Source organism: Otolemur garnettii, unplaced genomic scaffold, assembly GCF_000181295.1.
Source record: "Otolemur garnettii isolate 467f Iridium unplaced genomic scaffold, OtoGar3 scaffold00003, whole genome shotgun sequence".
In the NCBI taxonomy this organism is placed as follows: Eukaryota; Metazoa; Chordata; class Mammalia; order Primates; family Galagidae; genus Otolemur; species Otolemur garnettii.
The window spans coordinates 702993-715096 of NW_003852398.1; the positions used below are offsets into that span (position 1 = coordinate 702993).

Genomic DNA, 12104 nt, shown 5'->3' on the forward strand with positions numbered 1-12104 from the left:
CATCTTCGAACGCCACCCAAGTTGCCCGCCTCAGTGCCGGCCTCCATTTAAGAGAGTGTCCTCCAACCTAACACTCACTCAGACCATGCTATGCCCACACTGCCCAGCACTCCAACACCTGAGATTACCCCCACGTCACTGCCATCCCCATCCCCCACTCCACTGAACACCACCGACCACTCTCCCCACCCTGCCGCTGCACCTGCCTTGTCTGGGTCATAGACCACCATGGTGAGGCCATCGATGGGGATGTGGGCAGAGGCATGCTCATCCACGTAGCCAGTGAAGTTGATGCAGGCCTCTTGGGGAGTGAAGGTGCAGGCTGCGAGGCTGCAGTTGTAAAACTCGGGTTTGTGGTCATTGATATCCAGCACCTTCAGTGTGACCCAGGTGCTCACCTTGGCCTTCTGCCCAAAGATGTTGGGGTGTGACTCTGTGGCCTGAGGTGCACAGCGGAGGCCAGAGGTCAGAGAACCAGAACTCAGAGAGCAACCAGAGGGCAGAGGGCAGAGGGCAGAGTGTGGGGGTGGTGGACCCCTTGCTCACCGTGACCTGCAGCTGCACCTCCTCGTCCTCCTCCAGCAGCTGCTCGCGGTCCAGGGGAGCAAAAACTCTGATGACCCCATCCGCCGTGATGTCAAACCAGCCAGGCCTCGTGGAGTCTGGCAAGGAGGCAGGAGGGAAAGCTGTTTCTAGCAACCCTGGTGGAGCCCCACGCCCACCCTGGCCCAGCCCCAGTCTGGAGACACTCCATTCTCACTGGTGATGCTGTAGACCACAGGGTCATTGATTCCTCTGTCGCCGTCCACGGCCTCCACTTTCAGCACTGAGGTGCCCTGGAAAGAGGCCTGCTCAACACCAGCCCTTGCCCCACCCTTGGCCCCACAAGACCCACAGGTCTCCTGGCACACCTCCTTTGCATCTTCAGCCACAGAGGCCGAGTAAAACTCCCTGACAAACTGGGGGTCCAGATCAGCCTGGTCGACCACAGAGATGGACAGGAAGACAGGTGAAGAGCACTGGATAACGTGGCTGCCATTGTACATGCCACCTGAGTCCTGAGGAGATGACCACGGTGAGCCGGAGCCAGGGCCAGGGCTAGGGGGCTGCCCACTGTGCCCTACTCACACAGGCCTTCAGCTCCAGCTGGTAGAAAGCGCTCTTGTTGTTGTAGCTGAGACTGCCATTGAGTATGATGGAGCCATTGGCCAGGATCCGAAAGAGATGCTCACTGTCGCCAGTACTGGGGATGACCTGAGGCAGAGCACACTGGGGCCAGACTCCTCGGGACAGCCCTACCCCAGGGGCCTGCTCTGAGGGACAAGCTGAGTTGCAGCTCTCTCATGGGCAGCCATGCTACCTCTACCATATCATGAACCTCCCTAGGCCTCGGTTTCCACCTCCAGGAACTGAGGTAGTTCCATGGACAGTTAGGCGACTCCAGTGAGATGCAGCCAACCTCTGCACAGCCACGGCTTCCACGGCCACAGATCAAAACTATAGTTGGCCTAAGGGGTTTCGTCCCTCCTGAACGGGCACAGAACTTCTTCCTTGTTATTATTCTCTAAACAATACAGTGTGACCACTATTGACATTTTATTGGTGTTATAAGTAATCTGGAGATGATTTAAAGTGTATGAGATGTGTGTGTAGGTTATATACGAATATTATACAATTCTTTGTCAGGGTGTTGTGTGTCTGCAGAGTTTGGTATATAAGGGGGAACCTGAAACCAATCCTCTGGGGGATACATAGGGACAACTATAAGGTATGTACCAGACACATAGTTGCTGCTCAAAAAATGGGGCTATCACTAGCAAGTGGGTCTTTACAAGAACTGGGTTCACATAGCCCTTACTGTCTATGTGACTTTGTTGAGAACCAGGAGCTCTCTGAGCCTTCTGTGAAGCCAGAACTGCTTCTGCCAGTGAATGGCCAACATTACCTTTTGTCAAGGACGGAGACAGTGCCCCAGGTAGGAATGCTCCTCAGGCAACTGGGCAAATAAGGTTCTGGGTTGGGATTTGAGGGACAGACAGCTTGGGGACCCTGAGGGTTGTCTGTGAACATACTGCCCCCTGGTGGCTGCGAGGGGCGGTTAGGGCACATATTCCCTCACCCCACACTCCTGACCCTCATGCATACCTTCTCTATGGAGTACACCACCGCACCTGCTGAGCCCGTGTCGCTATCCTCAGCCAGCACAGAGAACACCACACTGCCGACTGGCAGGGTCTGTAATGAGACACTCGTCACCTGGGAGATCAAGCCCAGCCCTTTTCAAGTTCCTCACCTTACCACAGGCTACTGTCCACCTTTCATTCCCACCTGGGCCTCTGGAGACAGCTAAGGGTGGAGCAGGGCAGGGCCTCCCCACCCCCCATGTGGCCTCACCACCACTGAGCACCTTCTGATTTGCAGAGACCCAGGGCCAGAATAAGGATCATTCTAGAAACCAGCCTCACTCTGCCATTGCCCTGCTCGTATCCCTGTGGGCTCTCTATAGCCTACAGTCAGGGATTGCAAACAGTGCCCTGCAGAGCTGGAGGTTTCTCCGGGGATGCCTTTGTTCCTGGAGTCCTGTACACACCTTCAATACTTCCTTGCTGCAGCCAAAGAGATCTTTTAAAATTGTGAATTAGAACACATCACTTTTGTGCTTAAAACCCTCCAGGGGTTTCCCTATTTTGCCCAGAATGCAGCCCAGACAGCTTCTATTGCTCTCCATGATCAGGCCACTGCCCACCTCTCTGCCATCAGCTCCCCCTCCCACTCTTCCTCCAGCCACTGAGTAGATGTCACCTACTCAGAGAAGCTTTTCCTGACCACTGAGCCTAAAAGCAGCCCCTTCCACCATCTCTTCCTTTCACGTTGCCTTCTTCTACGGAGCTCAACACCATCTGAAATAATACTGCCTAGTTTATTTTTTGTGGACTCTTGTCTGCTCCTCACTGGAATGTGAGCTTATAAGAACACCAGGTCTGGACAGCGCCTATGGCTCAGTGGGTGGGGCAGCCAGCCCCATATACCAAGGGTGGCGGGTTCAAACCTGGCCCCGGCCAAACTGCAACAAAAAATAGCCGGGTGTTGTGGCAGGTGCCTGTAGTCCCAGCTACTTGGAAGGCTAAAAAAAAAAAAAAAAAAGAACACCAGGTCTGTCTTCTTCAGATCAAGTACTGAGGACAGTACCTGGCACATAGGTGCTGGATCAGAGCCTGTCACATTACTGTCCGGACCTCACATGTTCAGACCCCACTTTGAAGGTCTTTGCAGCCATGTAGTAAGGAAGACTGAGGAGTGATGCTGTGTTTGTTCCCCATTGGAGAACTCCCTTCCCACCCATTTAGTTCCAGTGACTGCCCCCACCCTCGTTTTCTGGGTGGAAGGCCCAGTGAGCAGACATAGCCAATCGGAGCCCATCAAATCCCCAAATTGCTTCAAGAAGGGCACGTGACCCAAAATGAGCCAATGAAAGTTAGCTCTAGGGACTGGGCTAGAACCACAGAGAAAGAGGTAGTCTTGCTATTAAAGTTGCAAAGCTGGTGGGATGTGAGCCTGGAGCTGCAGGGGAATACTCTGATCCCCACATTGCAGAACTGTCCCCTGTCCCCAGGATAGAGGCAGAGCCGAAAGGTGGAGAGAGACATTTTTTTTTTTTAGGCAGAGTCTCACTTTGTTACCCTCAGTAGAGTTCCCTGGTGTCATAGCTCACAGCAACCTCAAACTATTGGGCTCAAACAATTCTCTTGCCCAGTCTCTCAAGTAGCTAGGACTATAGGTGCCTACCACAATGTCTAGCTATTTTTAGAGACAGGGTCTTGCTTTTGCTCAAGCAGATCTTGAACCTGTCAGCTCAGGCAATCCACTCGCCTTGGCCTCCCAGAGTGCTAGGATTATAGGTTTGAGCCACCTTGCCCAACCAAGACATCTTTTTTTTTTTTTTTTTGAGACAGAGCCTCAAGTTGTCCCCCTGGGTAGAGTGCTGTGGCATCACAGCTCACAGCAACCTCCAACTCCTGGGTTCAAGCAAGTCTCCTGCCTCAGCCTCCCAAGTAGCTGGGACCACAGGCGCCTGCCACAACGCCCGCCTATTTGTTGGTTGCAGCCATCATTGTTGTTTGGCAGGCCCAGGCTGGATTCGAACCCGCCACCTTAGGTGTATGTGGCTGGTGCCTTAGCCACTTGAGCCACAGGCGCCAAGCCAAGACATCTTCTTGATGACATGGTTAGAGTACCTGGATCCAGCCATGCCTGAAGTCAAAGGTGTTTCTAAATTTTTCAGATATATGAGAAAACTAATATTCTTTTTTTTTTTTTTTGGCCTTCATAACTGAAAGAACTCCAATCCAATCTGATCACAAAATGTTGTAACTATTGTGGGGTTATATCCTCCTGGGTTTTGTCCCTGAAGCTGCCCCTTCTAAGAGAGGCTTTTCCCAGTCTTGGATGCCCAGCATCTGCCTTTGGCCTTCCCACTCTGAAAAACGCTTTGGGTTGCCCCTTGCTTCCACTGACGTCACCTCACTGATGCTGGTGGAAAATGCAGTGTTTTGGAAAACAGGCGCATTGTCGTTTCGATCATCCACGATCACCTGCATTTCCCTCTGCACCTGCAGGTGAGAAAGCCCAGGTGAACCCAGAAAATGAAATTCAAAAGGCCAGGAGAGTTGCAATTATAGCACAGAGAGCTTCTGGTGCCCTTCATCCAGATCAATCTATCAACCACCCCAGCTGGTTTCTTACTCTCTTTTCATATGTTTTCTGAACTATTTGAAAGTAAGTTATGGACATTATCAGTTTTTTTTGTATCTAAAGTGTGCTTGCCTTATTACAGAAAGGTGCATTTTAGCTTTATTTGATCAGCTGTAGAGCCATGGTATGTTCCCTCACCAGATACAGACATTACTCCTGTGTATAGGCACAGAAAGAGCTTCAAGCCCTATTACCAAGTAGGCAAGGCAGCTTCAAAATAATATAAACAGCTAGATATCATCAGGTTTCAGAAAATGCCCCCCAAAACATAATCTTTCTTCCATGGAGCCAAAAATGTACATAAGCACTTAGCAAGTGCTAAAAAAAACACAGCAATAGTGCATGCTTCAGTTGAGTGGGCTGGGAAGGGTTACCCCCGGGACCTTTAGCTGTATCTGCAATGTTTGAAATCCTTACAAAGAGAATGTATTCATGAATATCAAGTGACTAAAATGATTTTTTTAATGGATAGAGTTTAGGGAATGTGTTAGAGAAAAAACCCTCAACCTCCACAGACCCAAAACAATAGTAGCATTATAAAAGTGTAACTTACAAAAATTAACTTATGATGGATAAAAGATTTAAGTCTAAGACATGAAACCATAAAAACCATAGAAGAAAGTATGGGGGAAACTCTTAATCTCATTGGCCTAGGGAAAGAATTTATGAAGAAGATCCCACTGGCAATCACAGCAATGACAAAAATAAATAAATGGGCCCTTATCAAGTTAAAAGGCTTCTGTACAGCTAAAGACAGTCAACAAAGCCAAGAGACAACCTCAGAATGGGAGAAGATACCTGCATGCTATGAATCTGACAAAGGGCTAAGAACCAGAGTCTACAACGAACTTAAGCAAGTCAACAAGGAAAGGTTAAGCAAGGAAAATGAGGCAAGAGGGCAGGGCCTGTGGCTCAAAGGAGTAAAGCGCCGGCCCCATATGCCAGAGGTGGTGGGTTCAAACCTAGCCCTAGCCAAAAACTGCAAAAAAAAAAAAGAAAAGAAAAGAAAAGAAAATGAGGCAAGAGACATGAACAGAAACTTTTCTCATGAGGACAGATGAATGGCCAACAAACACATGAAAAAATGCTCATCATCGGGCAGCACTTGTGGTTCAGTGAGCAGGGCACTGGCCCCATATACCGAGGGTGGCAGGTTCAAACCCGGCCCCGGCCAAACCACAACAAAAAAAATAGCTGGGCGTTGCGGCTGGCACCTGTAGTCCCAGCTACTCAGGAGGCTGAGGCAAGAGAATCACCTAAGCCCAGGAGTTGGAGGTTGCTGTGATCTGTGATGCCATAGCACTCTACTGAGAGTGACAAAGTGAGTCTGTCTCTTAAAAAAAAAATGCTGATCATCCCTTATCATCAGAGAAATGCAAATCAAAAGCACTTTGAGAGAAAAAAATATGTTTGCCTAAGACCGTAGCCCAGCATTTTCTGTTCATATCATAGGATCATCTAGCATCCTTGAAAGTCATTTAAGAATCATCCCTGGGGCATGTACCCTGTAATGCCTTCCTGATCATATGCTTGCTTAACAACAGGATCAATGGATGTCCTATTGTAGAGATAGGCCACAATTTGTTTATCCACTCTTCAGTTGGTGAACATTTAGGATGTTCCCGGGGGATAGAGCTATTGTGAATATTTGCATTAAAAAAAAAAAGCACTTTGAGATATCACCTAACCCCTGTGAGAATGGCCCACATGAGAATGTCCCAAAGCAATAGTTGCTGGTGTGGGTGCAGAGAGAAGGGAACGCTCATACACTGTTGGTGGGACTGCAAACTAGTACAGCCTCTGTGGAAAGAAGCATGGAGATTCCTCAAAGAACTAAAAGTAGACCTACTAGTCAATCCTGCAATCTCATTACTAGGTATATACCCCAAAGAAAAAACTCATTTTACCATAAGGACATTTGCACTAAGATGTTTATAGCAGCACGATTGACAATTGCAAAGACATGGAAACAACCCTGATGCTCTTCAACACATGAATAGATTCATAAACAGTGGTATATGTATACCATGGAATACTATTCAGCTCTAAAAAGATAGAGATTTTGTAACAATCAGGATGGATTTGGAGAACATTCTCCTAAGTGAAATATCACAAGAATGGAAAACAAGCATCACACATACTCAGTACTTAATTAGAACCAGTGGATTAACAACTACATGTTCATGTGAGAAAAACAATCTCAATTAAATTCAAGTAAGGGAGGGGGTGGTGTTAGGTCAATTCCTACCCATGGATACATTGCAGGAGTGGATTGCACACTTCCTAGGTGAAGAACACACTACAACCCAGACTTTAACCTTACGATGTAACCTAATCATATGTACCCTCTTATTAATCTGCAATTTAAAAAAAAAAAGAAAGAAGAGTGTACATGCAATGTATTCAGCTAAAGGGGTTGAAAATGATTGTCTCAAAGATGTGAGAGTGGGGAGGTATTTGACTTTGTTTTCAAATCAACATTTATTTAGTGTATATTAATACACATAGTATACTTAATTGTATATTCATAATTTCAAAAATATATTTATATGTAATTATATATATGATATAAACAAAAAAGCTTTAATGTGAAATAAAAATACATTTATATAATCAAAATAAATTAATAATAAATACTAAAATCCTGGCAATATTGTATGATAAAAAATAGAAAAGTCTGATTTTGATATAAACATTAGATTCATGGTTTGTTAACTGGGGCACTCTCTGCTTTTTTGAGGTGGGAGACACAGTCAGATGTAGGCTGTCCCTGAACCACCCTCCCCTCCCCCACCTTCTGACTCACTAGGTTGTGGCCGTCGCTCACGGAGATGTTGATGCTGAACCAGTACTTTGTCTGCAGAGAGAGAGGGCCCTAGGTGATCTCTTGCTGGATAGGAACACAGGACCGGCAACTCCCAGGTTGGCTCCAGGGCCCTCACTCCCCCTCCCTTCCTAGGCTCATGTTCTTTTTTTTTTTTTTTTTTTTGAGACAGAGCCTCAAGCTGTCCCCTTGGGCAGAGTGCCATGGTGTTACAGCTCACAGCAACCTCCAACTTCTGGGCTCAAGTGAGTCTCCTGCCTCAGCCTCCCAAGTAGCTGGGACCACAGGTGCCTGCCACAATGCCTGGCTATTTTTTGGTTGCAGCCATCATTGTTGTTTTGGTGGGCCCAGGCTGGATTCGAACCCACCACCTTAGGTGTATGTGGCTGGCACCTTAGCCGCTTGAGCTGCAGGTGCCCAGCCGGCTCATGTTCTTTACCTCATAGTCCAGAGAGATCTCCAGCCTCACTTTCCCACTGTCCGTGGTGACACTGAAGAAGTAGGCATAGTAACCACTAATCCCATATGTCAGTGGGTCGTTGTCCTGGTCTGTGGCTACCAACCAGAAGGCCTCCGCACCTAGGGATGGACAAGGGCTGTGTAGGATCCATGGTCACCTCTTTAAGGGCTGAGCTGCCCATGAGTCTGGGCCAGGCACCTGATTTCTCTGCACACAGCTAGACCTGAAATCTCCAGTCCTCAGGGCTCCCAACCCTGTGGTCAGGACATTGTTACTCAGCACCCATTCAGAGGCCTTTTGATAATAGCATCCGGTTTCCTTTGGGGGAATTACTCTGACTGCACTGGATGCAGTAGGTGGGCTCTGCCCCAGACATCTTCCCCTCCTCCAGCCAAGCCCATGTGCCTGCCCTCCCTGGAATCAGAATACTGAGCTTTGGAGAGAGAAAACTAAAAATGGCAATAGTCCCAGTAACTCCAGCTCCAACTTAGAAGGTTTGACCTCAATCCCTCCTCAGCATGGTCCCCTCCCTGGGGAAGACTGCTGGGCCAGTGTTCTACTAAGATGTCAGCATCCAGATCATACTTCCTAGATGTCCATTTCCCAAGGAGGCTGGAGAGGAGGAGTGTGCAGGACCTTGGGTCATGCACTGGCAGGGCTAGCCCAGAGCAGACACCCACATGGCTGGCATGGCCAGGGAATGGGAGCAGTGATTATGGTTTCCTGCTATGTGCTCGTGTCATCCTCAAAGCTTCCATGCAGGCTGTGACATGAAGCAAGATGTAGCTCGGATGTAAGATTGGAGCAAAATGAAGTGGGGAGAAACCGCAGCCTTGGGAATGGGGAGAAGCTGTTGGAGGGGGATGGGGACTGGCCATGGGAGGCAGCAGGAGCAAGACTTGAGCCACAAACCCCAAAAGGACACACACAGGAGGAGCCTCTAAAACTAAGAGGGATCCAAGCTGTTGCACATAAATGTTGAAGGATTGCCCAGGAGGATGGAGATTGTGAGGACATGTTTGTGTTACATATATTTGTGACATTTGTTTGTAAATGTGTGTGTATTTATTTTTATCTAGGATGAAACAACTGTGAAAATACATGTAAATATCATTAACAGATACATGATACTTCTCTGTTCTACAAAGAATAGATCATTTGGCCTATGATCTTCCCTTCCCAGCCCTGCAGAGCAGATTGTTCCATCTCAGTAAAACTAACTCCTCCCTCATCCTGGGCTCTACACTTTTCCTAATATAACCAACCCTTAGTGGACTTGGCTGTCGTGGCAACCACATCCAAATGCACAAGGCCTTCATGGCTGCAAAGCCTGTTCCCCATTCTTTCCTCCTGCACTTAGAAGCTGGCTCCCAAATCCTAGGGCAGATTCTGGGCTTCCATGATGCAGTTTCTTGCTTCATCTGCTAGATTTAGATCTTCCTGGATCCCATTCTGACACCGAGACAAAGACTGTGACTTGTCCCCTAATAGCCACACCCTCCCTTTCTCTCAGAATAGAACTCTGGATTTGGAGCTGGGCAGATTGCCAACCAGACTGAAGTCCACATTCCTCAGGTTCCCTGCAGCTAGGGTAGGCCAAGGAGCTGTAAGCAGAAGCAAGTGTGTAGAATCTGGAGCCTGTCCTTAGGAGACAGACACAAGCCCTCTTGGTCCCTTCTGCCTCTCACTAGCAGGAATGGGGTCTCAATGAGCCATCCTGGGCCACAGGGGAGGGAAGCGCCCCCATCAGGGGAGGCAAAGCATGAAGGTAGGAGAAGCTGCCTGATACCAGAAGCTCCATAGGGAGGGGACAGCCTAATAGATCAGGCTAATGAGGCTCTACCTTGTTTATACCTCTGTTATCTAAGGCCAGCAATAGGGTCATCTGTTGTTTCTGGTTCCCCAACCCATGTCCTGCCCTCTGGGAATATGGTCTCCAGGCCTTTTGGCTCCATCCAAAAGGATGTTCCTGCACCACACTGTGACCTTTGCCATGGCCATTGCTGTGCTACATAGCAGTACTTATAATCTTCTCTAAATGGGCTTACTGTTCCATATAAGTAAAATTATTTCAAGAGCAAACTTTAGATTGAAAAACCCATCTTACTTGGCAAAGACTGAAGGTAACTCTACAAATAAAAACAATGAAAGCAAAGCAAAGTGGCCAGCTTCTATGAGAGGCTCTGAGCCTGGATCTATTCTGGCTCTTTAAAACAAAAAGTGTATGTATAGGGGGATTAGCATACGTGAGGGGTGAGAGAAAGAATGGTCCCAAGCAGATCTTTTCTCCCTGGGGAAATAAAAAAAGACTGAGAAAGAGGGAATATTGGGGTAACTCTTGACTATGTAGTACTATGTGAGGGCCCTGGAGGTCCGTCACACACCCTGGGGACACTGATTTCGACCCCAAAGCTGAACAAACTTCCAAAACTAAACAAACTTCCCCCCATGCCACCTTTGTCCCATGAGGCACTGTGGAGCTGCAGGGCTGGGACAAGCCCATGGGGGTGCTCTAGGATTCCTGTGGGTCCCTACACAGGGACCATTACTCACCCACCGGCAGGTCTTCGGGTAAGGTCACCACTGTCATGTTGGGCAGGAACTTTGGGGCCACATTGGCTGTCACTGTAGGGACACAGAGTGCTGGAACATCTGGATACCCCTGCAAAGCCTGACTCCCACTTACTCCCCTGGGAGCCCACATCAGTCCTATGGCAAACCCAGCCCATACCCCAGGCCTGGATTCCTCTCTGGGCCTCTCTAGGGTAGTTGTACACCGGGCTGGCTATGGGAGCTGGGTGTCTGCTGATGAGGGATGGTCCCTCCCTTCCAGAGGGTCCTGCTAAGGGTCCTCAGTTTAGTGCTGCTATGGTAGGGGAGGGGAGGCACCCACCAGACTCCATGAGGACAGGAAGCAGAAAGCAGGACAGCCATAGCTGGGCCATCTTATCTGGAAGGACCTAGGGGAAGAGGTGTCAGGGAAGAAGCACCTGGATCCAGGCCTCCTTCCTTTTGGCAGACCTCCCACTGCCTGGGTCTGATTCTAAGCCCACCTAACACTACCACTTCATACGTCTACCCTAGGACCTCTGCCATCCTTTGTCCATTTTCCAGATGCTCCAGGGTGAAGGCAACCAAGGGAGATACTAGGTGGAATGGGCGAGATAGCTGAACCTGAACTTGATCCCAGAATTCAAGACCTGCTGTGTAGCAGGCACTACTACAGGCAATAAGTGTGCAATCTCATTCCTGCAACTAGGAGGTGGCTGTTAGGAAACTGAGGCTGAGAGAAGAAGGGGCTGGCCTACAGTCACACACACACAGAGAATCAGTAACAAGCCCACATTTGAATACGGGTTTTGGCATCCAGAATTCATTCCTGCAACCAATACACTGTTCCTGCCTGTTTGAAGTGTTTGAGCTTATAAGCAACCTTCAAAGTTCAAGATCATCCAGAGACTCTATAGGTGGGCGGCTCCTTTGTCCTGACTGCTGATACATTTAATAGCTGTGGTTGGGCTTAGTGGCTCACACCTATAATCCCAGCACTCTGGGAAGCTGAGGCAGGAGGCTCTCTTGAGCCCTGAAGTTCAAGACCAGCCTGGGCAACATATTGAGACCTCATCTCCATTAAAAAAAAAAAAAAAAAAAAAATGAGACAGAGTCTCTCTCTGCTGCCCAGGCTAGAATGCTGTGGCATAAGCCTAGCTTATAGCAACCTCAAACTCCTGGGTTCAAGTGACCCTCTTGCCTCAGCCTCTAGCATAGCTGAGACTACAGGTGCCTGCCACCATGCCTAGCTAATCTTTTTCTTCTATTTTTAGTAGAGATGGGGTCTTGCTTTTGCTCAAGTTGGTCTTAAACTCCTGAGCCCAAGCAATCCATCTGCCTCAGCCTCCTAGATTGCTAGAATTATAGGCATGAGCCACCATGCTTGGCCTCCACAAAAAAACTTTAAAAATTAGCCAGGTGGCCAGGCACAGTTGCTCATGCCTGTAACCCTAGCACTCTGGGAAGTCGAGGTGGGTGGATTGCTTGCACTCACAGGTTCAAGACTAGCCTGAGCAA

The 12104-nt window shown here is 48.5% G+C and overlaps 1 protein-coding gene across 3 annotated transcripts in view; it reads right to left on the reverse strand.

Annotated features, from left to right (window-relative positions):
* The window catches only part of CDHR2 (cadherin related family member 2), a 43955-nt gene that overhangs the window by 17186 nt on the left and 14665 nt on the right, over positions 1-12104 (reverse strand). For all 3 annotated transcript variants that reach the window (XM_023515365.1, XM_003782233.2, XM_023515363.1), the window contains 11 exons: positions 10930-10996; positions 10590-10661; positions 8016-8155; positions 7559-7609; positions 4521-4610; positions 2146-2235; positions 1129-1254; positions 912-1058; positions 761-836; positions 547-662; positions 207-440 (listed from right to left, as the gene is read on the reverse strand). In XM_023515365.1, the coding sequence (XP_023371133.1) occupies positions 207-440; positions 547-662; positions 761-836; positions 912-1058; positions 1129-1254; positions 2146-2235; positions 4521-4610; positions 7559-7609; positions 8016-8155; positions 10590-10661; positions 10930-10981 (1194 nt within the window). In that variant the 5' untranslated portion in view covers positions 10982-10996. The remainder of the gene's footprint in view (positions 1-206; positions 441-546; positions 663-760; positions 837-911; positions 1059-1128; positions 1255-2145; positions 2236-4520; positions 4611-7558; positions 7610-8015; positions 8156-10589; positions 10662-10929; positions 10997-12104) is intronic.